The following is a 27,111-nucleotide window of genomic DNA, read 5'->3' as shown; positions in this document are numbered from 1 at the left end:
GAGCATAGAAATTTGAATGAGACTAGCTAGCTTTCAGTTTTGTCATTAACTAGCTGTAAAAATTAGTGGAAGTTATTTATACCACTAAATCTTAATTGTCTCATCTTTGCAACGGAATTAATAACAACTTTGTATTATGTGAAACAATGTGTGTTGATTAAGCACTGTAAAAATGGCTGCCAGCGGAGCCTGAGGCCGCTTGCTTCCCGCGGAAGTGCTTTGCCTCGGCAATCTACGCAGAGATCCAGAGATCCCTCCTGATTGAACAGGTGTAGATCACGTGCTCAACCCTGACCCGAGCGACGAGACGGGGAGGGGGGGGGGGTGCGAGGTGCTGATTGGCTGAGCCCAATGCCTGTGCTACTCCTGAAACTCTTGGACCTCAAGGAGGGCAGTGCTGGGGGAAGGGGGAATGTTTACCCAAAGCAAAATCAGGAAGCTGTTATTGCAAGAACAGAAAGTGGAACCTGGGTAGCCAAACCACAGATGTCTACCTCAGTCAAAATGCAGGGTAGATAATTAATGAAATTCATTTCTGTCTTGGTCGCCACAAATTACTGGCAGTCTAGTATCTTAGTTACTATTACTTGAGGTGTCACGAGGACAACAGATACTGCCCCATTGGGAGCCTGCCATCATCCCAGTAACCGTTTCTACCATTGCCCAAAGACCTGTGGGTTCTTCCCTCCTGGAGGGTTAGGGACCCTGCCCCTCTGTGTTTTCTCCGTGGTGCCGTTTCTCAGTGAGACCGACGCATTTCATGCGCACACACATTCAACCACTTACGAAAACAATTTTACCTCTGGGAAGAGGATTCATTGGGAATGAACTACAAACCGGGTAGGTAATTCAGACGTGCTGAGACTTAATATTCATCTCTCGGCTTGACTTGGTTTAAAGCTATTTTACTCTTTTATTTCATCCATCCTTCCGATTTGTCTGATCCACTTTAAACGCGTAAAGCCCTCTGAGACCAGAGACCGTGCTTCATGAAATTCTCTTGGTTTACCCGGCACCAGCTCGGGTGTTAAGTAACTGTAGATACCTAGGAATGTTTGCGGATGTGAGTAATTCCATAGGGTCCCGTCAAGCAAATCACCATTGTATGTTACTGTTTACAAAGTTATATTCTTTTAAGAGCATTTAAAAATGTTATTTGGAAGGAGATGTGGCGAAGGGTATAAGCCTTATTTTTAAAGAGGTCGTTATTTACTCTTGTCCCTAAAAGGTAATTTTAAGCAATCTGAATCAAATTTATTACACCAACTTCCCGCTTAAGGGCAGCAAGAAAGGACAGTTGTCAGGGAAATCTGATTGGAAAATAGCAGTCGGGCCTGAGATCTGCACAATAACTGTAATTTTCCTATTCTTGCTCTCTTTTTTTCTGCTGCTGCCTTGAGTAAGCTAAAAAGGCTAAAGGGACATATATGTCAAGTCACTTTGTCAGATGGGAAGCTGTGTAGGGCTTCAAAGCTGCCAGGAGATGCAGAGGAGAGGAGAAAGCAGGGAATCTGAGAGCTCCCCACACGTGCTCAGAAGGCCCAGATGTTAAATCTATTTCTATGAGAACTTGCAAGCAGGAACGTAAGATCTAAGGTGAAGCCTGCTGACAAATGCCAAAAAGACCCCCTCAAAGCTACCTTGAAAGCTGTGACTATTCAACAAGTTTTCTAATTCCCTCAAAAACTGACCAGTTTGTTTAAGCAGTAACTGGTAACAGTAGCTGGTAAGGGTGCCACTAATCTGTGAAATTGCCAGCACTGTTTTATTTCATAATTATCTTAACTATTGTTTTAAACCCTCATCTAACTGTGGTAGCAAATTAGTGACAAGATAATATTTCTGCTTCTCTCAGTAGATGTATTTTATGAAAACAGTGCTGTTGAGTGGGATCATGCACTCCATTCTTTTTTTCTTTTTTTCTTTTTTTTTAATGTTATTAATTTGCTCCATCAACCTGTATTCATCAGAGTCAGGGTGATGTTCTCAAGCACTTGGGTGTCAGATGTATGCTTACTCTTACTAGCTATTATGACCCTGGGCAAGCCGTTTCACCTTTTTGAATCCCTTTTACAGCAAAGTAGAAATAATGCCTATTTTCTAAGACTGATGTAAAGATTAAAATAAAGCAATGCAGGTTTAGGTCCTAACCCTTCAAGAATGTTCCATGAATGTCAGATCTCTAACTCTCCTCTCATAAATACAGGTTTTCTTATTATGATGCAACCTTCCTCATCAAGTCCAGCAAAAGTCAAGTAGTATTGACCCCAACACACACAGCTCTAGCTAAGCACTGTCATTTACTTGGTTCCGTTTAAATGCCCTGTGCTTGGAAGGAAATTAACAGCTTGCAAATATAAACCTGTTGGTGATACCCAACATCTTTTTTTTAACTTTTTATTTTAAAACAGTTTCAAACTTACAAGACAATTATAAAAATAATACAAACCCCCTACAGAGAACTCCAACATACCCCTACCTGCCACCCCAGATACCCAGATCCACCAAATTTAACTTATCACATTTTCCATATCATTCTGTCTGTCTGTCCATTTATCAATCCATTTTCTGAATACTTGAGTGTGGGTTGAATGCATCATGTTCCTTGAACTTGATACTGCCATGTATGTTTCCTAAGAGCAATGATATTCCCTTGTGTAACCACCTTAAGTGCAGCTGTAAGTTCAAAAAATTTAACATTGATACAAACTTTACAGTCTATAGTCCAATTTTTTCACATGTCCCAGTAATGTCCCTTTGAGCCTCCTCTTCCCTCTTGCTAGATCCCATCCCAGGATCATGTATTGCGTTTAATTGTCATTGTTCTTTAGTTGCTCTTTTCATTTTAATTGTGCGAAAATATATAAAACATTAATTTTCCCATCTTAACCACTCCCAAGCCTATCATTCAATGGAATTAATCACATTCATAATATTACAGTATCATCACAGCCTTCTAATGCTAAAACTTTCCCTTCTCACCCAACAGAAACCCTACACCCATTATGCATTAACTCCCCATTCCTCCCTCCCCTCTCTATGCTTCTATGAGCTTACATATTCTCCATATTCTCTATATGCCTCTATGAACTTGCATATTCTCCAGTATTTACTTTATAGTTACCATGGGGCTTAAATCCAACATCCTAAATCTATAACAATCTTATATACTTTGGTACCAAATTAACTTCAATTGTATAAACACACTATGTTCCTATACACCTCCGTCCCCCCAAGTTTATGTAAATCTTGTCACAAATTACGTTTATACATTGGGTGTCCAAAACTGCAATATCATGATATTTTATGTATTTGTCTTTTAGATGCTGTAGGAAGTAAAATGTAGAGTTACAAACGAAAAATACAACCATACTGGCATTTATATTTACCCAAGTCATTATCTTCACCACAGATCTTTATTTCTTCACATGGGTTTGAACCGTTGTCTCTTGGCCTTTCTTTTCAACCTGCAGAACTCTCTTTAGCCTCTCCTGTAGGGCCTGTCTAGTAGTGATCAACTCCCTCATCTTTTGTTTATCTGGGAATGTCTTAATCTCTCATTTTGGAAGAACCGTTTTTGCTGGATATAAAATTTCTGCTTTCAATACTTTAAATATGTCATTCCGCTGCCTTTCTGCCTCCATGGTTTCTGATAAGAAATTGACACTTAATCCTGCTGAGGCTCTTGTATGCGACATGTTGATTTTCTCTTGCAGCTTTCAGCATTCTCTCTTCTTAATTTTAGCATTTGACAGTTTGATTGTAATATGTCATAGTGTGACTCTATTTGGGTTTATCCTGTTTGGAGTTCATTGAGCATCTTGGATTGTTTTTCCTGTTTTTTGTTAAATTTGGAACATTTTCAGCCATTATTTCTTTGACTGTTCTCTCTGCCCCTTTCTCTCTTCTACTTCTGGGATCCCCACAATGCATATATTAGTGTACTTGATGGTGTCCCACAGGTTCCTCAGTCTGTGTTTTCTTCATTTTTCTTTCTGCTCCTCAGACTGGATGATTTCAACCGTCTTGTCTTCAAGCTCATGGATTATTTCTTCTTCCAGCTCCAATCTGCTGTTGAACCCTTCTAGGGAATTTTTAACTTCGTTACTAGGGTCTTCAATTCAGTTTTGTTCCATTTCATAATTTTCATGTCTTTACTGATATTTTCTTCATGTTCATTTATCACTTTCCTGATTTCTTTTAGTTCCTTGTCAATGTTTTCCTTTAGCTGTTTGAGCATATTTAGAACCATTTTTTTCTTATGCCTTTTTATGGTATGTCCCAGGTCTTGTCCTTTTCACTGATGGTTTCAAATACTTTAATCTTCTCCTTTGCCTGGGTCATTGCTTCCTGTTTCTTTGTATGTTTTGTAATCTTTTGTTGAAACCTGGGCATTTAATATTTTAATGTGTTATTACTGGAATTTAGACTCTGAGGTGTCTGTTCCTTAAGCTTGTCTCCAACTAGTGTTATAACAGAGGTTTCTTTGAATGCCAGGAGCTAACAACACCACCACCAAAAAAAGAAGCATCTTTCCCGGTTTTTGCAGATTGACCTGCACAAATGCTCTCTTTCAGGGCTTACCTACCCAGTGAGATTGGAGGATAGCTCTAGGCCAAAACACAGGGGCCTCCCTGAATCCTTCCTCTGCGTTTGTATTGTCTTGGGTATGCACATGTGGAATTCACCCATTTACATGGATACAAATGTCCCCTCTTCCCTAGGAAACAATTTAACAATTTCCTCATGGTTCCAGGCACTGCACTGTATGTCCTACAGCCAGCAATCTCTTGCCCAGGCAACGTGACTTGCCTTCTTTCCCACAACTTTCTGTGGGAGAGCCCTGTAAGCCACCTTCTACATGCAGGGCAAGTTCTGGGACAGATGTTTCCTCACACCACCACGCAATAGATTGGGCCAGACATACATGATCCCAGTATGTGCATGAGGCTTGCTCAACTCCCTCCAGTACTGGGACCAGGGATCCACACTGGGGGCACAGGCCAGCTCTGTGCTGAGCCAATGAGGGTTGGGGGAGGGGCCAGCCAGGGCTCACAGTATCCTACTGCTTTTTAGTAGCCGTTTTTTCTTGACTTGGCACTTGCCCTGTTCCTGCAGTCCTTTGAGTGTTTTTGGGAACTCTAAGAAAGATGTTTCTGCCAATTCTTGCTGGTTGTTCAAAGCTTCTTTGGGAGAAGTGAGCCCTGAAGTTTTCTCGCTCCACCATCTTGATTCAATACCGAACATTTTAATCACTGCTGCTCCATGCTGTTTTGTTTTTATTTCTACCTTATCTGTCAGATGTCCAAGTTATTTCTTCCAGCTTTCTTGATTTTTGATGAAATGTAAGTTTCTTACATTATCTTCAGTTTCTTACATTATCTTCGCTTAGTTGTACAATCCTCATCACTCTGAACTTTAAACAGTTATCAATTATCATAACATAATACATCCCAGAGCTCTTATCAGCTGCTAATTATTCATCCCTAGTATTAGTGTAGTGTTGGTAAGATATTCCTATTAAATATAGTCTATAATATGTAATGGGTAGTTTTTCTGTATACCACCCTGTTGTTAATCCTCTGCACCAGTGTCATACTTTGTAAGTGTATCATGCTAATGCTTATTTAGGTTTGTGGTGCATGCATTTTCATTACTCCAAATTTCACCGTCCAGCTTCCCATCCTGTGATAATCCGCTCTCAAAGCACTACACATGGCTTCATCTTCAGCCGCTCTCACTCTCTCAGATCAGCGCTGGCACAAAATGCCTGATTATATCTATTATTAATTTACACTTTAGTAACCACAGCCCAGCTGACCTGGGGTGCTCAAACCACATGTACTTTTCAAAATCCTTTTAAAAATAAGACTCCCCATGTTGGAAATAATATTTCTTGTTACTTTTTCAAGGCACATAATCTATTATTTATTTATTATTATTATTTTCCTCCAAGCAGATCTTAAAGCCCTATTAAATTGTTTTCCTATCTGCAATATATGTGCTCTAGGTTATAAAAAAATAACAATTGTTACTCAAAAGACAGTAAACATCTGAATATGGAAGAGAAAAGATCACTGGACTGTGAATGCCAGACCCCAACTTTGAACTAGTTAATAACCTCTCTGGGCTTCAATTTCTTTATCCAACAAGCTGGGATTATAATGCTCTTTTAATCTCACAAGGTAGTTGTAAGAATCATGAGATGTTATGTGTCTTATGTTTTATGAAAAAGCATGGCACAGATGAATATTTGATTACTAATTTAGTCACTACTAAATATGAACATTAAATCCTATAATTACTACCCTGGAATACATCCATTTCTTGTTCTTATTTTCATACAAATTTTTAAGTATGTTTAATTGATTCTAAGATCCACCTTTCTCTTATTTTAGTATCTCTGATATTGGGTGCATCTTCCCATCAATGGAGTGTCAAAATTTGACTGGCAGTATTTATTTCTTAGTGGTGCAAAAAATTGGGGTGGGGGGAGGTGGTTACATCACGGATTCAATAAAATATTGGATTTGATCTTATGGGAAAGCTGAAGAAGGGTAAAAGTTAAAGCAACTGTTCTACTGAAAACGGGAATTTTATTAACCAAGTGGGGATAGGATCCGAAGAAGTCAGCCTGGTGTTTGAAACATTCAGAACAGAAGGTAGCACATTGAATCGTATAACCCTGTGGCAAAAGATTTTTAAGGAACTCTTAATATCTACTTATATCTGAAATCTATATAATTTAAATTTGGCATGCTCTTCAAACCAGATGAACTTAAATGGAAAAGTTATGGTCTTAAGTACTGGGAATGATCAACTGTTTCTTTTGCAGTTCTGCTCACTTTTGACTTTAAAAATATACCAAAAAGGTAATACCTTTCTACTCAGGGTTTTTTGTTTATTTTTAAAATTACCACATAACCTTGACTTCCATTCCTTGGGATTAGCGACCCAGACTCCTATCAGACACTTCAACACACGTTTGCCAAGGAGTTTTATAAGCGGAGACCTATAACTGACTTTAATGAGCCAAAAATGATCCCATTTTCTGATAACCATCCAAGGTATTACATAGAAACAGACTACATGTAAACACTAATAGTTATATCCTGTTTTCCTATGAAAAGACGATACTTGCTTTGTTAGTCCCGTGTTTCTTCAAAGGTCAGTAGTAAGTTATGATTATACTTTTTGTTTACATTACACTGTAATTGTCATGGGAAAAGATTTAAATATAAGATATTCTTTTATTGCAAATGAGAAAAATACAGAAAGTAACACTTGGGAGTAGGAGATGAATCCTTTATTAATTCATTTGTTGAACACTTCTAGTCTAATAGAGGTATATAAAGCTATAGATTTCCCTCTAAGCACTGTTTTAGCTGCATGTCACAAATTTTATGTGCTTTTTTTCAATTCTCATTCAGTTCAATACCATTAACTTTAGATTAAAATATTATGTCCTATCTCCTGAAGGACTCACTCATTATAGCTTAGCTATAATCTCCCAGAACTAGTATGATCCTCCTTCAATTGAGTTTGGGGAAACCTAAAGGGAAAAAGAAATAAACAAAAATTTGGCAGCATCAGAAAATAGTCTATTTCCAAAGGTTCTAGAAGAGAGATAAATACCTTTTTTGCCTACGAGCCAAGTTAGGAGAGCCGATTTTCTTCTGAGAGAATATATATATGCCATTTTTATATTTTATGTATGAGTACCTATATATTCCATTTACATTTATATTCTTACACTAAAATATCTACTTTAATGAATAGAAACAAGAAAGTCCGCTAAAATGCCACTGCTTTTTTAATCCCCAAGATATTCATGCCTGGCCATACGTAAACAGTAGCCATAACAAGACAGGTTTCTAATCTTTATTCTCACATTTTTATAGTGCTTTTAAATTCACAAACTGTATTCACACACATTATCCTTATTCATTGCATATGTATTATTATCCCCATTTTACAGATGGAAAAACTGAATCAAAGAGGTGAAGTAACTTATGCAGGTTCACACACAGGGAGTGAAAACATAGCTAGAATTGCAATTCAATTCATTACCTCAGATCACGTTTACCCAGAAACATATTGTTTCTCTAGCACTATGCTAGGCCTAGAAATACAGAAATGAACAGTAAGAAGCTTGCCCCTTGCCCTTTCCCAACCTGCCCTTCCACCCACCTCCTAGAGCTGGACAGAACAAAGCTTTCACGCAGCCTAGAGCACCCCTGACACCCAGCCACTGGCTCTCACAGTCCTCAGACATCTGGAATGCATAGGTCTAGGGACAAGACTTCTAAAGAGAATCTTCTCCAAATACAAAAATAGTTCCCCCTTTGTCCGTGCAGTTCTCCTCCCAAGCATACCTCTTCAAGGAGGCCTTCCCTGAGGGACAGGGGAGAAAAGCCCCCTCTAGACCCTGCCACTTTGCCCTTTATTTTCCTCATAGGATTTATGCTTCCTGAAATTATCTTGTTCATTTATTGGTATACTTGCCCATTATCTGTCTTTCTCTGCTCTCCTTCTGGAATGCAAGCTCCATGAAATGTAGGTCAGAATTTTTATTGATCACCGCTGTATACCCCCAGCACTCAGACCATGGCTGGCAAATAATAAAAAATACTTGCAGAAGTAAAGGAAGGAGAGAACCACAGAGGGAAGGTGGGGAAAAGAAGGAGACTGAGAGAGAAAATGTACACAAGCCCCATGAGGTGGCATGGCTAATTTAATCCCATTCTGTGACAGAAGAGGGTGCAGCCTTCGTTAGAATGGCCGTCATCCGGTGTCCATGACACTGCTTCAATTAAGAAAACATCCTCACCCTGGAGGGAGAGGACGATGCCACATGGCTGTGGTCGTTCCTTGACCAGGGGTAGGTCTTCTGTACTTAGGAATGATGACATATGGTTTCAGTTATAGACCAGCTAGACCTGAAAAGACAAAAAGCCTACTAATCCTCATTTTGTTTTATAAAAAATAAAGCTCTCTATTGGGGCAACTGAACATAAGCAAAAAAAAGCAAATAATCCTTTTTTCTCTTATCTGTAACTATTGTTCAACCTGAACTATTTTAGATTGCTTCTGTTTGTTTTTTTTTTAACCCATGTTGAGTCCACTCAGCTCCTAAGCTGGTGCCCGCCAGCAGGACATCAGGCTGGGCCAGGGACGACAGGCCAGCCTGCTTTTCTATCTGCTCCAGTAGCCCCTTCTTACCAAGACTCGCTATGCCTTGACCTGCTGTTGCAAGTCATAATGAAGGCTCACTCAGACAGCTCAAGGTTAGCCTTTTCTTTGGATTTCTTTGAATCTTTTCTCTGTGCCACAAAAGCAGTAAGACAGCAACCTTGGACTAACTCACAATAGCGGCTGCAGCCACATGCTTGTCCTTTCTTTCCAGTCAAAAAGGAGTAACATTTCACTCCCTCGGCTCTTTACTACCTGGTGAGCTTTCTTTGAAAATTATGTACCTGAGCACTGTCTCCCTTTTTGCTTTAGATTTTAAGAAACTCAGCATAAAAAGTGTGGCTCAATTACAGCAACTTTGCTGGCACTTACGGTCCAGTAACAATGTTTTCCTTCAAGGTCTTGATTTTCTGTTTCTTTATATTTTTCCTAGAACTGATTTCTGTATTATTTTGTATCTAATCTTTTGTAAGCTTCACTTAGGTGTGTGAATAATGCATGAGTTTGCAAATTCCATTACAATGGAAGTCACTCTTTCCATACTAGTTGCTATCATTTGAAATGCACATTTAAAAGGTGTACGGACTAAATACTCAGCTGGTTCCCTTAGCAACATTTGCAGCCTGCTTCTAGTACAAGCCCAAGTTTCTACCATATACTATCTTTGAAAAAACACTTTAACAGAAATTTGCCATGTTTTGTTTCATAAGCGATCTTGCAAGAAGCGTAACATTAGTCTCTGATGTATCCCAAAGAGCAAAGCTTATAAACTGTGCTTCAATAGTGACAGATGATCAGTGTCATTGGCATCTATGACCCTCAGCTGTAACAAGTTAATTTTAAAAATTTAATTGCTAAGCCAGTAATGAGGTTCTGAACATGAAGATGTCTGTGCAGAGATAGTGAGTCATCTGCCAATTTAAGGAAAACAACTTTTTTAAGTTCCTAAGAACTCCCCTTTGTTGCTGTGGTGATTTTGATGCTTTTTAGCTAAGTTGAACCTCAGCATTGTTACTAGGATAGTTGATAAATGGCAAGTCTATCAAATGAATGGATTACAAAACCGTCATGGAATTATGATTGTTCAGTTCTGCAGATGCCAGGAAACGTGTTCTAGGAAGAGGGGCAGAATCAATAGTGGTCAACAGCAAGGCTCAGGAGCCACAGGTTGAAACTCTGGCTCTGCCCTGCACGAGTTGTGGCTTTGGGCGAGTTATATAACCTTAGTTCCCTCATTTGTAAGATGGGATAATAAGAATACCACGCTAAGATGTGTGCATCAAATGAGCTAATTTTTGCAAAGCATTTACAATAGTGCCTGTTCAAAGAAAGCACAATTTAAGAATTTGTTAAATAAAATATGCGTGCTACGCAGTGAAGCACAATTGAACTTTGTACTAGTTGTTTAGAATTAGAACCTACAAACCACTGTGTTCAGGTCCATGGAGAATGACATCTCTTCAAATCTGTTATTTGTAGATATGGGCTTTCAGATTATACAGATAAATTCATAATTTAGGGAGGGAAGAATAGTGCATTTAGTAGAACATGTATTCTCACTTCCTAGAACCAAAAATGTTTAGAAAGCTATGACTAATATGCGTATGTGTTACTTAGACAATTTCTTAATAATTTGGATTTAAAATTCAGTTACTACTAATCATAAAATTTAGGTTAATTAGGAATTCTCATCTTCGCAGTTAAACCAAAATGCCTTCAATCCCAGCACTGCCATTTCCTAGCTGTGTGTACTTTGGCGAGTTACTTAAGCACTCTGAGCTCCTCCTTCTCAACTGGGAAGTTCAGAAAAAAATTGTCACTCACAAGGTTGTTGTGTTGGTGAAATAAGATCCTGTAAGCAAATGGCTTAACTTAATTAAGTGTTAAATGAAATACTGTATTATTTTAGCAGATAGTCAGTAGTTATCAACAAAATATTAAATACCTTTTTAATTCCTCACTGCAAACCTGGCCAGTTCCAGGGAGCCCCTCCTGGTTGCTCTTTCTCCCATCACCATTACTGCTAAGATCTGATTCTAAGTGTCTCCTTGGTACATATTCCATTTATGGCACTGAATCTTAAATTTGCTGCCATGTTGATATGGAACTGTGCCCAAATAGCTTTATGCTTTGTCTTCTCATCTAATTATAAACATCTTAAGGGCAAGAACCAGCCTCCCCTTTTCTTAGTCTCTCTTAAGGAAGCCTCATGCAGTGTTTTGTGCACTATGGGCTGTTAGTTAATTCTTGACAGATAAAAAGAGTGGTCGTTATGCCTTTCTTTACTCAAAATGGAGAAGAAATGAGATCCCAGGTTGAGTTCATGTTGAAGTTGAAAGTCAAGGCAACCCTCTAAAACATATTGAATGCCCTGCTGGACTTAAAGAAAATGTTTGTAGAAAGAGAAAAGAGTATGGTACCAGGAATTAGGGACTTAGAATAGGATCCAGAAAAGCAAGAGAAAAAGAACAATTCAGACAGGTAGTAGATATAAGTTGAGTAAGCAAATAGCCAAAAGAGGAGAAAATCTCAAGAAGTGGTGGGGGGGGGGGGATGGGGGTGGATGTGTGTGTGTGTGTGTGTGTGGAGAGCCCAAGAAGAATAGAGAGAAATGCCATTAACCTTCACGGGGAGATAATTGAGAACCTTTTAAAAGTGCTTTAAGCATGTCTATGGGGACTGGATTTGAATTAAGAGGGGTTGAGAAAGAATAGGTGATTGGGAATTGAATACAGCTGGTAGAGACCACTGATTTAGGAAGAAGAGGGATTGGCTGGGAGATGTTAGAGATGGAAGGGGCAGGGGGGCTTTTTAACACAGAAAACAGTCTTGAATTTTAAACAGTGATTGAAATTTTAAATAGTGGTTGAAAAGCTCAAACTAAACTGCTTTCCTTTCCAATGGCATTCTTGTCCAGTGATCTCACTTTATTATCAGTATGATAAAACTGATAAATATAAATGAATCAGAACCAAATGGTTTTAATTTTTCCTACTACACAGATTATTTTAAAGATTAAGACATGGATGGTATGTATTCAAAATATTTTGAACCCTATTATCAGGACATGAAAAATGGAATATAGTTTATAAGTTTTATATCAATGTTGAATTTCTTGAACTTGATAACTATACTTAAGGTGGTTACATAAGTGAATATCCTGGTTCTTAAGAAATGTACATGGAAATATTATGTGTTAAAGGAGCTTAATGTATACAACCTACTCTCAAATGTTTAGAATATAGGTAGATGATAGAGAAGATGATGGATGTATAGATGGAAGGAAAGAGACAGAGAGGGAAAGAAGGAAGGAAGGGAAGGAGGGAGGGAGGAAGGAAGGAAGGAAAGAACGAAGGACGGAGGGAGGGAAAGAGGGGCAAAAGTGGCGAAACATTAAAATTGGTGGATCTGGGTACTGGGGAAGGGGATGGGGAGTGTGGTATTTTGGAATTCTCTGTACGAGTTATATATTATTTTAGCAACTGTCCTGTCCTGCAAGTTTGAAATTATTACAAAATAGAAAACATAAGAAAAAAATATTTTTGAACATATTGTAGTAAGACATAATTATTGAAAAGTTAATGCTAAGGTTTTAGAGGATTCGTTGTATTGCCCAAAGCCAGGGTCATGGAAAAAGAAAGAAAGAGAAAAAGAAAAATGTTGGATTTCATTTAAAAAATTAACTATGTAACTTATATCCAAATAGGTTCCTCAAGACGAATGGACGGGGTACACCCCACGTGGTAAAGATGATGAGATTCCCTGTCGGAGAATGCGGAGCGGCAGCTATATCAAAGCCATGGGAGATGAAGACAGTGGCGACTCGGACACAAGTCCTAAGCCTTCTCCTAAAGTGGCTGCACGAAGAGAAAGCTATCTCAAGGCTACTCAGCCATCTCTTACAGAGCTCACAACACTCAAGTAAGTGGTCCTGATGCTAAACTCTTAAGGGTCCAGGATTGGATTGTTGAGGTCTTCAGGAAAGTGGTTCTATTGCTAGAACCAGTGGTAATCTGTTGACTGGTCTACTGATGTGACATTGAGTCTGACAAAGGACCCAGTTCCTTCAAGGACAGCACCCAGCTGTACTCTGCACAGATCAAAGGCTGAACCACTAACCTCCAAGAGAGGGTTTGAAACAATCCAGAATGGCTTCCAGAAAGAAATAAAAACTTCTGGCCAATGAGACGATCCATATATCCCAATTCCTGAACATGTGTTAGGCCACTAAATCTCCAGGGAAACTCTTCCTAAAGAAAAGAACCCTGAAATTTTCAGATATTTGAGTAATAAAGTCTGATTATCTTGGAGAAGTTTACAGAATGTGGCCATGCTTAAAAATTGGGTGATATGTGAAGGTGCTTAATATATGTTTTTAACGTCATGCACTCAATACATATTATAACTTGTAAGATCTTAATAATGGTTTATTGTTTGGAAAAATATGATTCTAAATAGTACTTATCTCCATTTGTGCTATTTGTAAATGGGGAGCAGTGTTGCAATTGAAACTGAATATTTTAAGCAAGGCCTGATTTAATTTTAGTATTATTTATATAGAGTAAACCAGAGCCTGGGAACATATCATCTCGTGGCTCTCGAGGCAGAATTCCATTAGGATCTGGAAAACATATTACATATCACTATTCATACATCTACTTTATATTACAATATAAAATATTAGAAAAACAAAATAAATAAAACAGAAAAAGACTAAAGCAGTCGGGTTAAGGAAAGCAAACCAGATTGATAACCAAGAATAGTCAGTAAGCTGACTATTCTATGATGAGTATTGATTCAAATAAGAGTAAACTATATTTTAAAGAAGTGGACAGGAAGAATTCCATCATGAATATTTTTTCAAGGGGTCATGTGGAACCACTCTGGATGATTTTAATCAAAATTTAATACCAATGACAATAATAAACCAACTCAAGAAAAGCGGTTCTTCTTTCTTCCCTTTGGCCTCCAGTTTCATTCCCTGCCCTTCGTCTTTTCCTTTATTACTGCCACGCAAGGGATAAAATTGATCATGGAAATAGAAAATAGAACTAGGTCTTCATTTCACTTTGGCACACCTAGCAGATACTCGGAAAAGCAAATATACCCCGCCTGAATAAAAACTAGATTTATAACACATGCAGTGGGGCAAGGTGGTGCAAAATGAGGTTGGCCAATAAACGCTTCTGGCACATATCTTCTATGGGCCTTAAAATATCTCTCCACTAAAGACAATAATAGGTAGTTGCAGCCATGGTGTTAATTGGCATCTTCCAGAAGATGAAATCAGTGTTCGTGATTTTGCCTGTGTCTGCTCTCCTCTTAGCTCCAGGGTTATGGAGAATCCATTCTGAAGTTTCAGTGACTCTTCCCTTTTCATTTACCGTCTACATAATGTTGTCTTCCTCTAATTTCCTGAAACCATATTTTTTACAACCATCATATATTTATTCTACTTCTCAGAAGTTCTAAGAGCAAAAGGAGGCAAATGCACAGCTAGTGGCTAAGCTGATGGTGGAGAGGGGCAGATACTTCAGACAGTGAAATCATTGAGCTGAGCATGAGAGTTAGGGGCTGCTATTTTCTTCCTCCAATCCTAAGGAAATTCAAAATGGTAACCAATTGACTAGAGAAAACTGGTAAAATGAAAAACATTCTTCCTTACTTATGATGGAGTTTCACCAAGCCATCTCCATTGCCCCCTATGTTTTAGCAGGCAAGATGCTATCTGATCACTTTTCAATGATGTCTTTCTTCTCTGTGCTACCATCCAACTTCCCGAACACTTATTTCTCATAGCGCTATGTATCTCCACTCCTTTCTTCCCCACCTCTTTTATGAATTCCATTTATCCTGACAGTCTACATATTAAGTTTCCATAATACTTAACTACATATGATTATTGGTGATTTCTGGTTTAATGGGCACTTAAGGTGGCACACAAGGAAAAGGGGCAAATACATAACGGAGGCAAAAATTCAGACATGAAATGACTCATGATCAATTCTGTCTTTTATTTCTTGATGATCCTTTGACTGGAGATCATTATTTCTCCAGAAGTTTGAAACATTCAGGCCTCAGGAGAAAAAGATCCCCATATCCTGGAATTCTAGCTCCCCAAAAAAGTAAAGTATATTTATGTTCCTACTTCTTTGACATTTAAGTCCATTTTTTCTTCTGCCTTCCTCCTCAGCAATTCACAGCTTTAGGGATGAATCATAGCCACGAACCAAGATAACTAAAATTAGTCAAGTGAGATTGGGACAACATTTTGTTTGAGGCTTTTGACTTCCATCTTCTCTTAGAAATGTTGGAAAGAAAGCACTCCTCCTACACTTTCTTCATTTTTTTTTTCTTTTTTTATTTTCAAAAGGCATTTTGAGGGGTTATTTGTGAGGGTGGCTTTCATCAGTTACTCAATATTAGCGATTGGGTCTTCAGATATAGAAGGTCGGTTCAGCAACCTGGAGTCAGAGGTAGTCTTGAGACAATGAAGTGCGTCTTTGGACTGCAAAACTCCTGTAGATACATCCTAGGGACTGCTTGTACTTCTCGCTGTCTTCTCTTCTTCCACAGCTATTAACAGATCTTCACTTCACCACTAGCTTTTCCTTCTTCCTTAGCTACTAGCTAACAATGAATTTGAAATAACATATCACCCAAGGATATTAGTATTTTCAAAAAGAACTTCTGAATGTTTAATAGCAATTTTCAGGCAAGTAGAAGAGAGGTTTGGGGCCAAGCTTCCCTCTGCATGTCACCACAGCTTGCTTCTGTTGGAGGAAGTCTTTAGTGAGATTTGCCATAATATACTATTTATTCTGGAATGGAGACTTCAGCCTGCAACCATGATTAGTTAAAATCATGTCCAAATCCCATCTTGGAGTTTTACTGAGAAAGAACTTCTAAGAATGTCATTGAGTGAGCTGTCGTTTAGAAGATTCTAAAGTTAAATTCAAATGACCGTTAATCCTAGACAAATAACACTTCAGAATGTCTTCATACTTCTTTATCCCTTCATTCAAGTGCTAAGAAACATTTTCCCCTGTAATAAAGTCAATCCCTAGCATTTCAGACTTTGAAACGTCTCTGAAATGGATGAGAAGGGCCCTGAGTCTTTGTGCATCTTTGTCCTGTAGACAGCCAGCCAGAGGTCCCAAAAATTTTGGTAAAGTTCCTAATAAAAGGCATCAGAAGGTTTATTTTCAATCCTAAATGCGTTGAAGGCAGATAGTTTTTCATTTGCAAGATAGTTAAGTCTCTTAATCCCCATTTTTCCCTGGTCCTGAACCTTTTTTTTTTTTTTTTTTTTTTAATTAAATTGATTAGATTGTAAAGACTAAATGGGCCACAGAACTCTTTCCCATGGAGCACAGACTTGGGGTGGTCTTAGCTGAGTGATCCAGCCCCCACTGCTCAGTGACCCGAGATGCCCTCGGGGGGATCTCCCTTAGTCTACATAATCACAACTGTAGTTGTCAGGAGGAGGCACAGAAGAACTGGCAGTTCACAATTCAAAGACTGTGAAAAAGGAAGTGCTGGTCAATAAAATAATTTGAGAAGAGGTCGCCACAGTGTACTCCTCCTTCAACTTTTAGTCCAGAGATTTAGAATAAGTTGGCTATACATCAGGAACCGAAAATTGTAGCCTCCTGCTGGAGTCTCTCTTTTTTTGTTTGGTTGTCTTTGTTTTATAAATTTCTTTTTCCCCTTTTTCCCTTTAGACACGCAGTGTCCTCTGCCGAGTCCCCACGTTCCACGTGCCCCTCCTACCCACCTACTGTTCCTCATATTCCTTCTCTTCCCAGAAAAAAAAAGAGAAGAGAGGAGGAAGGTGAAGACGGGAGTGTTGCTGTTTTTTCCCAAACATGTGAACCATGTTTAAGAGCATGACAATATCATCCCATCTTTGTCCTAAGCGATATGAAATGTCTCTGCTTTCCTTTGTTGTCTGTTTTCCCCAAATGCTTTTCCATTCCTCTCCTCTCTGTCCCTCCGTATAATTGTAGCATATATAAAGGCTCCATACAGTGGTAGGAAGGAAATAGAATAATACAACTCGACACAGCAAAATTGTGAATGTGCATCCTCCGTGATATAAACTCAGGATACTTTCCCATTCTTCCCTAACCGCAACACTTGCTTATATTATCCTACATCCTCCCAACTCCCCCCCAAACCCAACCTTCCAAAAGCATTGAAAGTGGAGAAAATTTAAAACAGGGAAACCCATTCACTTGCTTGTAGACAAATTGTCTAAATATCTTTCAAACCCCTGCTAGAAACAGACTTGGTTTTAAAACAACAAAAGAAGAAACACACAAAACTGGTACAACCAGTTGCCTATTAGATATATCCAGCCCTTTCACCATCGTGCCCAACTTAAAAAGTAGGTCCCTCATTGGGATACCAATGCCCTTCTCCAAACCATATGCATATATTTGTGTATCGTGGTCTGCATCATATCCTTGTTCTTTGCTCTGTAATTACTCTTAAAAGCTGTCATGGAAGGAAGTCTAGATAGATTGAATTGTCCCGGCAGTGGTCACTAGAACAGACAGGAGAGGGCTGCTTATATGTCTTTGAGGGAAGTGAAAGGGTGAAAGGAGATCCAGGTACTTTTCAGACAGTAGGCATGGGGAGATATTTAGGGGAGATATTTAAGTCCGAATGAGGTCTAAGAGCTGGACCAAGTGATAAGGGCCTTACTTGTGTTTTCTCATCTGATCATCACAACTCTACATCCTATTTTACAACTGAGGAATTGGAGTCTCAAAGATATTAAATACCTTGTTCAAGGTTACCTATCAACTAAATGTCAGAGCTAAGATAGGAACCCAGATATTGAAAGAAGAAAGGATAAAAAAAAAAAAAATACTGGGTGGAATAATGGGTTTTTCAAGACTGCAGAGATGAACTATTTGAAGGAGATTACAAAATGGAAGACAAAAGGAAGGTCAGCTGGGAAGCAATGCCCAGGAAAAAGAGGACTTAAAGCAGATTCAGAGAGTGAAGAAGAGTGGGTTTGGGGGATGCGGGGTGGGCAGAGACTGTAGTGAAGTAAGCTTCTGAGCTGTAAGTTTATGCAGGGGGACATCCAGCTGACACTGAAAGGACCTCACTCATTGGTAACCAAAGGAATGAGAAAGTGACCCAAGCTTGTCCTGAAGTGAAGTAGGGAAGGATCAAATGACCAAAGGATCAGAGCTGTAAGAAGGGCTGGCTGACAGAGGGCTCAGGAAGAAGGGATGGCCTCTTAGAAACCTGGGTTCAGCTCTGTTGGGAACAGTGCCCCTGGATCTGCTCAGTAGCTATCCAGTGTATAAACTGAGATGGCTTCATAGGGCTGCAAGCTGGTTTTGTACCCTTAGAAGCTGCCTCCACGTGGACACAGAGATGTGAGCGTGCAATATCCCAGATGAGGGTTCTAGAAATGAAGATTCCCACTCCCCTTTAGTGGTACTGATTGAAAATACCCCACGTTGTCCTCCCAAGGAGGCTTCTATTTGAAAAGAGCCTTAAAGTATCTTTCCTTTGCCCATCTGCTAGCTACCATTCCTTTAGTTGAAAAATCTGTGTTTCCTGTTAAACTGCAGACCACCAGGTAAAAGAGAGCACCCTCCTTACAATCAGAAATTGTAATCATTCATTTTATCACTCACTCATTTATTCATGTAACAGACTTTTATTCAGTACCTTCGATATTGAAGTACTGTGTGAGTCATTTAGCCCTTAGGTTGAATGAATTTATTAAGGATTTTATTTAAAATCTGGTTTTCCAGTATCAAGTGGGACTCTATATCTATAACTCTATATCTATGTGTCTGTCTATATGAGAACTCTAGGGTCTACGAATGGCAAAATCAGGCACTACGGAGAGAGAAAAAGGAACTTCAAATTCAGAAGGTGGGCTAATAAAATTACTCAGAATTTTTTCCAGTCAGAACAATACACTTTACTGGGCACTGGGGAGGGCTTTTTTTTTTCCCTTTATTTCACAGCACATTACTATTTTGTCAGATAGTTCAAGTTATTAGCTTTGCCTTCAGATTATATCATAAAAGAAATCCTCGTCATGCCCCCCAGATGGCAGGACGTTATGCAAGAATGAGAAAATCTTCTTTAAAAGGAAGCCTAAGCGAACAAGTTCACTGAATGTTGCTATATTATGTAACTTTCTTGGGGTAAAGTAGGAACATGTTGGAAGTTAAGCAGTTATCTTAGGTTAGTTGTCTTTTTTCTTACTCCCTTGCTATGGTCTCTTTGAAATGCTTTGTTATGTTGTTTTTTTTTTTTTTTTAACTTTCCCTTCTTTTTTCATACAGGTGATTTGAAAAAAGAAGGGAAAGTTAAAAAAAAAAAAAAAAAAGAAAGAAAAAAAACAACAAGGGGAAAAAAAAAAAAAAAAAAAAAAGATGTAGTGCCCCCTTGAGGAGCCTGTGGAGAATGCAGGGGTATTCGCCTACCCCACCTCCATGGTTGCTAACATGACCACAGACATAGGGGACTGGTGGTTTGATGGGTTGAGCCCTCTACCATAAGTTTTACCCTTGGGAAGACGGTTGCTGCAAAGGAGAGGCTAGGCCTCCCTGTATTTGTGCCTAAGAGTCTCCTCCTGAATGCCTCTTTGTTGCTCGATGTGGCCCTCGCAGCAAATTAGGAGCTGCCTCAAATACTTTTTGGAAACAGGCTGGTATAAGTTAAGTCCTAAATAAATGTACCTCTAGGGAGGATGCATATGGAATAGCAAAATCATCGACATTACTACATATAAAGCTAGAAGAAATGAGATCAGAACTGCAGCTCAAGATTTAGGTTAGCTGCAAGGAGGAACTTCTAATGCAAAGTTAGTAATGATGGAATAAATTAATTTGGAAATTTTTAAAGAAATTTTTCCAGGCATCTTTTAAAATAAGCTGAATTATATTTCTCTGAAAGCTTTAATTTTTCTACTTGAAGACTTGAGTGGGATGGATAAAATACCTGTATAAGATTTTACCAGTTTGAGGAGTCTAGGGCTTTGGCACCCAAACACCACCATATTTGTACCATGTGTACTGATTAAATATTTTTAAGCAAAGCATAAAGGAGAATGAGATGTCAAGACACCCAAATAATTCAGTACTCCCTAAATACATCAGTTTTCTTCCTGAGTAGTCCAATTCTGCCAACCGGATTACCATTTTCCTAAATATACTTTTGAAACATTGCAGCTCGCCTCTTACTCTGCAAGGTTTAGGGCTTCACAATTTTCTCACTGGAATGATTTCAGTAGAACAATTTGTCTTGTTGCCTCTAGCCTCTCTCTGCTCCTACTCCTTCTGTGGATTTGCTAGAAGATTACTGAAAAGTCATCCCTGAGTCCCGTTTTGTCTAGGCACAAAGTCCTCAACAAAGCATTCAATGTCACAGTGAGACTCCATTCTCTTTTAGGTCTTCTTTCTGCTAACTCTTTAACATTCTAATCCAACAGAGCCTTTAGTGGTTCATACGATATATTTTGCTGGCTTCAGGCTTATTCTAATCAGAATAGGGTAGAATATGCTGGCAATAAAGACAGCCCCAAACTCGTAACAAAAATTTACCTCTTGCTCATGCTGCATGTCAGCGGGAAACTTGGCTTGTGCGTGCATCCTGTCAACAAAGGCTTTCCAAGTCACCAAAGCAGGGAAGAGAGTTCAGGGTGAAATGAGCACTGGATACCCACAAGTGAATGAGGTCACCTCCATTCCCATTGCACTTGCAAAAGCTAGTGACATGGCAATATCTAACTTCCAAGGGGGCAGGGAAGGCAAAGGACATGGAGAACAAAAACCTTTTGGGAAGCAGCACTGATGACTACCTAGGTCTTTCCTTCTGGATACCAAATACCAGCTCACTCTCTCTCCTGCAAGCAAAATGTATTCCCTGCCTCACTGCCACCATCAAAGGGAGTAAAGCCTCTTCTGGCACAAGTTCAACCTCAGAGTTTCTGGAGTGTCTCTGATGTGTGATAGTCTCTAGAGCAGGAAATGATACATAGTAATATCTGCATCCAGTCCCAACAAGGACCCTCAGACTTTAGAGACTCATGGACTCAGAAGGACCAATGATCTGCCTCTCACACACCCAACACAATGGTGGAGCAAGGACACGAAATCCACAATAAGCACTCCCATTCAGAAAGAAGATTAGACATAGCAGTAGTCACTGTCCACAGCAATTCTGAAATCCCACTGGGTACAATATTGCCGGACTTTCTTCTGTGGGGGAGGGATGTTCCATGATCATACTGCAATTCTACTACCTGGAAATAGTGTTCTTGTCCACTGTTCTCCATGACCCCAAGCTCCCTGCTCTGGGAGCATCTTCCATTCCTGTTACCCTCCTAGACCATATTGAAAGTGCACATTGGGAATGTGTGCTCATTAGGAGGCCAAGAGACATTTTAGGTTTCCTATAATTACCATATCTTTTTATTATTATTACAGCAGTTGTAAGTTTACAGAAAAATCATGCAGAAAGTACAGAGTTCCCATAAACACCACACACACACACACACACACACACACACACACACACACACACAGAGTTTTCCCTATTATTAACACTTTGCATTAGTGGGGTACTGTTCCGGTTTGCTAATGCTGCCATTATGCAAAATATCAGAAATGGATTGGCTTTTATAAACGGGTTTATTTGGTTACAAATTTAGAGTCTGAAGGTCATGAAAATGTCCAAATTAAGGCCTCAACCTTGAGTATACCTTCACCGAAGGAAGGCCAATTGCATCCGGAAAACCTCTGTTTTCACATGAAGGCACGTGGCTGGTGTCTGCTGATCCCGGGTTGTGTCCCAGCTCCTCTCTCAGCTCCTTGCATTCTTCAAAATATTGCTCTTGCAGCATTTTGTCCTCTCTTACCTTCTCTAGAGCAAACTCTGGGCTAGTATCTCCAAAGTATAAGCAAAAGTCTACTTTCTGTGGCCATCTCCAAAATGTCTCTTTGAGCTGCTCCAGCACTGAGCTCCTCTGTCTGAGCTTTTATAGGGCTCTGGTAAACTAATCAAGACCCATGCTGAATGGGCAGGGCCACACCTTCATGGAAACAATCCAATCCAAAGATCCCAACCTAATCAATACTAATATGTCTGCCCCCACAAGAGTGCATTGAAGAACATGATACATACAAACCAGCACAGGTACTTTTGTTACAGTTGACGGAACAACACTATAGTTCATAGGTTACATTAGAGTTCACTCCTTGTTGTTGTACAGCTCTATAGTTATTGTTTTTTTCATTATTTTTATTCTGTTAACATATATATAACCTAAAATTCTCCGTTTTAACCACATTCAAATATACTGTTCAGTGTTGTTAACTACATTCACACTGTTGTGCTACCATCACCACCATCCATTACCAAAACTTTTCTATTACCCCAAACAGAACCTCTGATCAATTAAGCATTAACTCCCCAGTCCCCACCCCCACCCCAGCTCCTGGTAACCTATATTCTAGTTTCTGACTCTATGAATTTGCATATTCTAATTATGTCTTTTGGCAGTACAACTTTCTCAAAATTGGAGTCAGCTTCTTATCTATTGATTCCAGTGAGCTCCTTGTACCAGTAGTCACACAGCACCCTTTCGGATACAATTATCATTTTTGCTCTGTTTGCTTTCTCACCTCATGCCTTTCTCTATCCAAGATACTTTGAGATTATCAGGCTAAATGGAAGAACTAAACTTATTAGCTACTTAAATCCTTAAATCAAAAGGATTTACTTAATTGCTTCTTCATTCTAAATCATCTGAACCTATTTGGAGGTTTTAACAATGGGATGTGACAGCCACAAGGGTGGTTTTCGCAAAGTCTTCATCGCTCAAGAGCTTCTCAGACTTTTAACAAGCTGGGTTGAAATCAGTTGTTTCTTCCAGTCCTGCAAGTCCACAGATTTCTGGACTCCCCTCATTCCCTTTCATTGCTATTTGCAATTCTTTTCTGAGTCCATTTCAAACTGTGTAATACCTTTTCAAAGGCTGCCAACAGCAGCCAGCACATGCTATTAATATTCTGTTTTGCAGCTGCTTCCCTAGAGCTACAATTCATTTGTGACATCATCTACCTTCCAAGTTGTTGTAGACAACAGTTTTACCAAATGATTCACTACTGCTTAACATGGATCAAAATCCTTCCAGCACCCAGTAGCAATTACCTCACTCCTGCTTCTAAATCTTGAAACCATAGCTGCGTATTTTAGGGTTGTTCTGTTGTTGTTGTTGTTTCATAAGCATCCCATTTCTAGTACCAATTTATGAACTGGCAAGGATAAGCTAAGTTATGCTCAGTTAATAAACAGTCCCTAAATCTCCAAAGTTTATTTCTTGTTTTCAATATTTGTTGATCATGGGTAGACGAGGGCTCTGCTCATCGGAGTCACTGGGTCACTGAGAATAGAGCAGAGGCTCCATCTCAACCGGTGCTTCACTGGAGCTGAGAGGGAATGTGTTGAATTGAGCCGTGGCTGTTAAAGGCACTGCCTGGAAGAGACTTGCTGCACTTTTGCTCACATGTCATTGGCTAAACCTATCTACATGACCACAACCAATTGCAAAGCGACAGAGGAATGCAATACTATCAAGTGCCCAGAAAAAGGAGAGCTGGACACATTTTGTCCAAAGAAGCAATGACACCCCAAGGCCTTTATTCATTTATTCATTCAACAATGAATGAGCATAGCACAGACTCTGAGGCCAAACTGCCTGGATTCAGAATCACAGCTCTGCCACTTCTAGATGTGTTCCTGTGGGGAAATTATTTAACCATCCTGTGCCTCAATTTCCTCATCAATTACATAGGGAAGGTATTTGTTGGTTTGTATACATATTATGTCCTCCAGAAAAAGCCATATTCTTTGATGCAATCTTATGGGGGCAGATTGATTAATCTTTTTGATTAGGGTGTGGCCTCTTGATTGGATGTTTCCATGGAGATGTGACCCACCCAACTGTGGGTAATACCTTTGATTAGATTATTTCCATGGAGATATGGACCCTGCCCATTCAGGGTGGGTCTTGATTTAATCACTGGAGTCCTATAAAAGGGCTCACAAACAGAAGGACCTCAGAGCAGCTGAGATCAATATTTTGGAGACGGCCTCTAAAAGCAGACTTTTGTTGACATTTTGGAGATGCTAGACCAGTGTTTGCTCCAGAGAAGCTAAGAGAGGACAAAATGCCCCAAGAGCAACATTTTGAAGAATGCACAGGAGCTGAGAGAAGAGTGAAACACAACCTGGGAACAGCAAATGCCAGCCATGTGCCTTCCTAACTATCAGAACTTTTCCAGATGCCATTGGCCTTCCTTTGGTGAAGGTATACTTGTGTTAAGGCCTTAGTTTGAATGTTTTCATGGCCTTCAGACTGTAAAGTTGTAACTAAATAAATCCCCTTTATATAAGCCAATCCATTTCTGGTATTTTGCATAGTGGTAGCATTAGCAAACTGCAACAGAAGGTAACAGTCCTACCTCCGGGGGCATTGTGAAGATTCAGTAAGGTAACGTAAGGTAACATAAGGTAACGTATGTGAAGCACCTGAAACGGGCTTCATCACCGTGAGCTATCATCATTCTTTCTAGCTATCTGCTAGGTGCTCAGCATTGGAGATACATTAGTAATCAGGATTGCTAGAACAAGGGAACTTACAACCTAATTGGGGAGAAGAGTACAAGAAGTCTCCATTCTTTCTAATCTTCCTCTCGAACTTAATCTCTCCCTGTTGGCTGTTATTTCTTCCTCCTGTGAACCCCCTGGCACTTTGTCATAACATTTCTCAAGGCAGATACAGCCATCCTTCCACACTTTCCTACTTACTCCTCCCCTATTTAGAAGGGGGTTCAAGAAGCTATTGAAATAATGTTTGCTAAGCCCTTGGCACAGAGTAAGTGCTAAACAAATGCCATGATAGAATTCCAGTATGCTGAAGGTGCCTTGAGTAGTATCTTCATAGAGTGGCTTTAACCACGGTTGCCGAGTTGAATTGTGCATCTAACATCTGCTAGCATCTGCCAGCATCCTTTGGCTGTGCTGTCTCAGATCCTTCACTCTCCCTCCGCCTCTGAACCTGAGGTTCTCTGAAAAGCTCCCTGTTCCTTCTCAACCCTGCTTAGCACCGCCAGCCCACCTGGAGGCTCAGAGCTCAGTCTGGCAGGTGCACATTAGCAGGTTAAAAATATCTACACAGCTGTCTCGGGTGTTGTCATCCACTTAGAACATTAACATATTTCCCTCAGTTCACTGGGGAATCCCAGTTCTTTCAAGTTCTGTGAGAAGACCGGTGGCTATGAAGGACCAGCCTAAACTAGTCCCCTGAGAAGTGGGGAAGGATCCTATTCAACGATGACATTAGCTTCTCAACACTCTGTCAAACTTATTTGTGAACTCATGAAGCCAATGAGGGGAAATATAATCCATCATCTATCCTGAAAACTAGTAATATTTTCATTTCCCTCCAAGTTATTCTTCAAGATAAATAATATTTGTACATAACAGTTTTTCAAGTGTTTTCAATACATCTGACTTGATCTTCCCAATAGTTTCAGAAGGAATTTTGAATTTATTCTTAACAACACTTTACAGATAAACTAAGGGTTTAGCATGCAATGAGCCTCAAGAGATAGTGTCCAGGCTCAGGCCTGGGTCTCAAGCTCCAGCCCTCTGCTTTCCACTCCAACTTTCTTCCCCCCAGCCCCTTTCCTTGTGGAACTCTGGGGACTTTTCCCTGAACAGCCTGGGGACTGTCTTCACCATCTGGACATTGTTGCTGACTTCCAGCCCAGAATCTTCTTTTAGCTCTTTGGACAAGTTCTCTTTGCCAGAAAAAGCAGAGCTGAGAACTCCAGGCGTGCGTCCAAGTTACCAACTGCATATGAAATTGCCACCACCTCTGTAGCAGCCTGCATGTGACAGATTTCAATAGAGGGTGGACACTGCTGTGGGTATGAGCACCTGAGAAGACCTGAGAAGACCTGATCCTAGAGCCCGTCTTCAGAGCCTGGGTCTAAAAAGCCAAGCTAGGACCACTTTCCTATTGCAGTCCTTTTGCACTCTGTGAAGAAAGGCCAAGTCAGGGTTTTGGAGCGAGAGATGCTACAGATGAAAACAGCTGGTCATGTCCATGGAGCCTGAGACCAGGTTTCTTCAGTGAAAGAAACCACTCAGTAATGTACTGGAGCCTGGGTCCAGTTACCGATGAAATTCGATTGTGTGCACCTCTTCCCAACTCCACGTTCCGTTTTGTCTCCCTGGTAGCTCGATATTGGCTGTGGTGGGAATATTTATACCACGGCAATCAACCAACCCTACCAATCAGGGCTTTTTTTCCCTCAGAGAGCCAGTTTTAAACATTTACCCGCACACCAATGCACATTATTTTCATACACCCTTCCTTCAGAGATAGGAGGAAAGAAAAATCATAGTCTCAAAAGTGGAAGGAGCCTTAGAGATTATTCCAACCTGATGGTACTACAAATGAGGACATGAGGCCCAGAGCAGAGCAGTGCCTTGCATAAACTCTTCAGCAAGTTTTAGGACCCACGTCTTCTCATTCTCATTCAGGTGTTCTTTCCAAAGGAACGAAAGTTGTCAAGTGGCTACGTTTCCCGAGGGAGCTGTCTCTATGGCACTTACATGATTAAGTGCCACCAAGAGTGATGAAAACAATTTAGTGTTTATTATCAGTTTCACAATTACAGCCTGTATAAGATCTCACACTAAGAGTGTTGTCATTGTTCAGAAAAGGGAAAAGTTAATATGAAATGGAAATAGCAAAAGATGGCTTCCTGAAAGAGGGAGAATTCAACCTAGCATTTGAATAGTCACTGGAGGCAACAGCCTGAGGGTGGGAGGTAGGAAATGAGTCTGAAGAGAAAGAGACCA

General features: G+C 39.8%; 1 protein-coding gene across 10 annotated transcripts in view; it reads left to right on the top strand.

The window, feature by feature from the left end:
- Window positions 1-27,111, top strand: part of DLGAP1 (DLG associated protein 1) — a 945,880-nt gene that overhangs the window by 679,735 nt on the left and 239,034 nt on the right. For all 10 annotated transcript variants that reach the window (XM_037805638.1, XM_037805641.1, XM_037805640.1 and 7 more), the window contains one exon: window positions 12,899-13,113. In XM_037805638.1, coding sequence (XP_037661566.1) covers window positions 12,899-13,113 — 215 coding nt within the window. The remainder of the gene's footprint in view (window positions 1-12,898; window positions 13,114-27,111) is intronic.

The sequence above is a fragment of the Choloepus didactylus genome, chromosome 16 (assembly GCF_015220235.1).
Source record: "Choloepus didactylus isolate mChoDid1 chromosome 16, mChoDid1.pri, whole genome shotgun sequence".
In the NCBI taxonomy this organism is placed as follows: Eukaryota; Metazoa; Chordata; class Mammalia; order Pilosa; family Megalonychidae; genus Choloepus; species Choloepus didactylus.
Note: the sequence above shows the minus strand (reverse complement) of the source record. Positions and strands in the feature narration are given on the sequence as shown.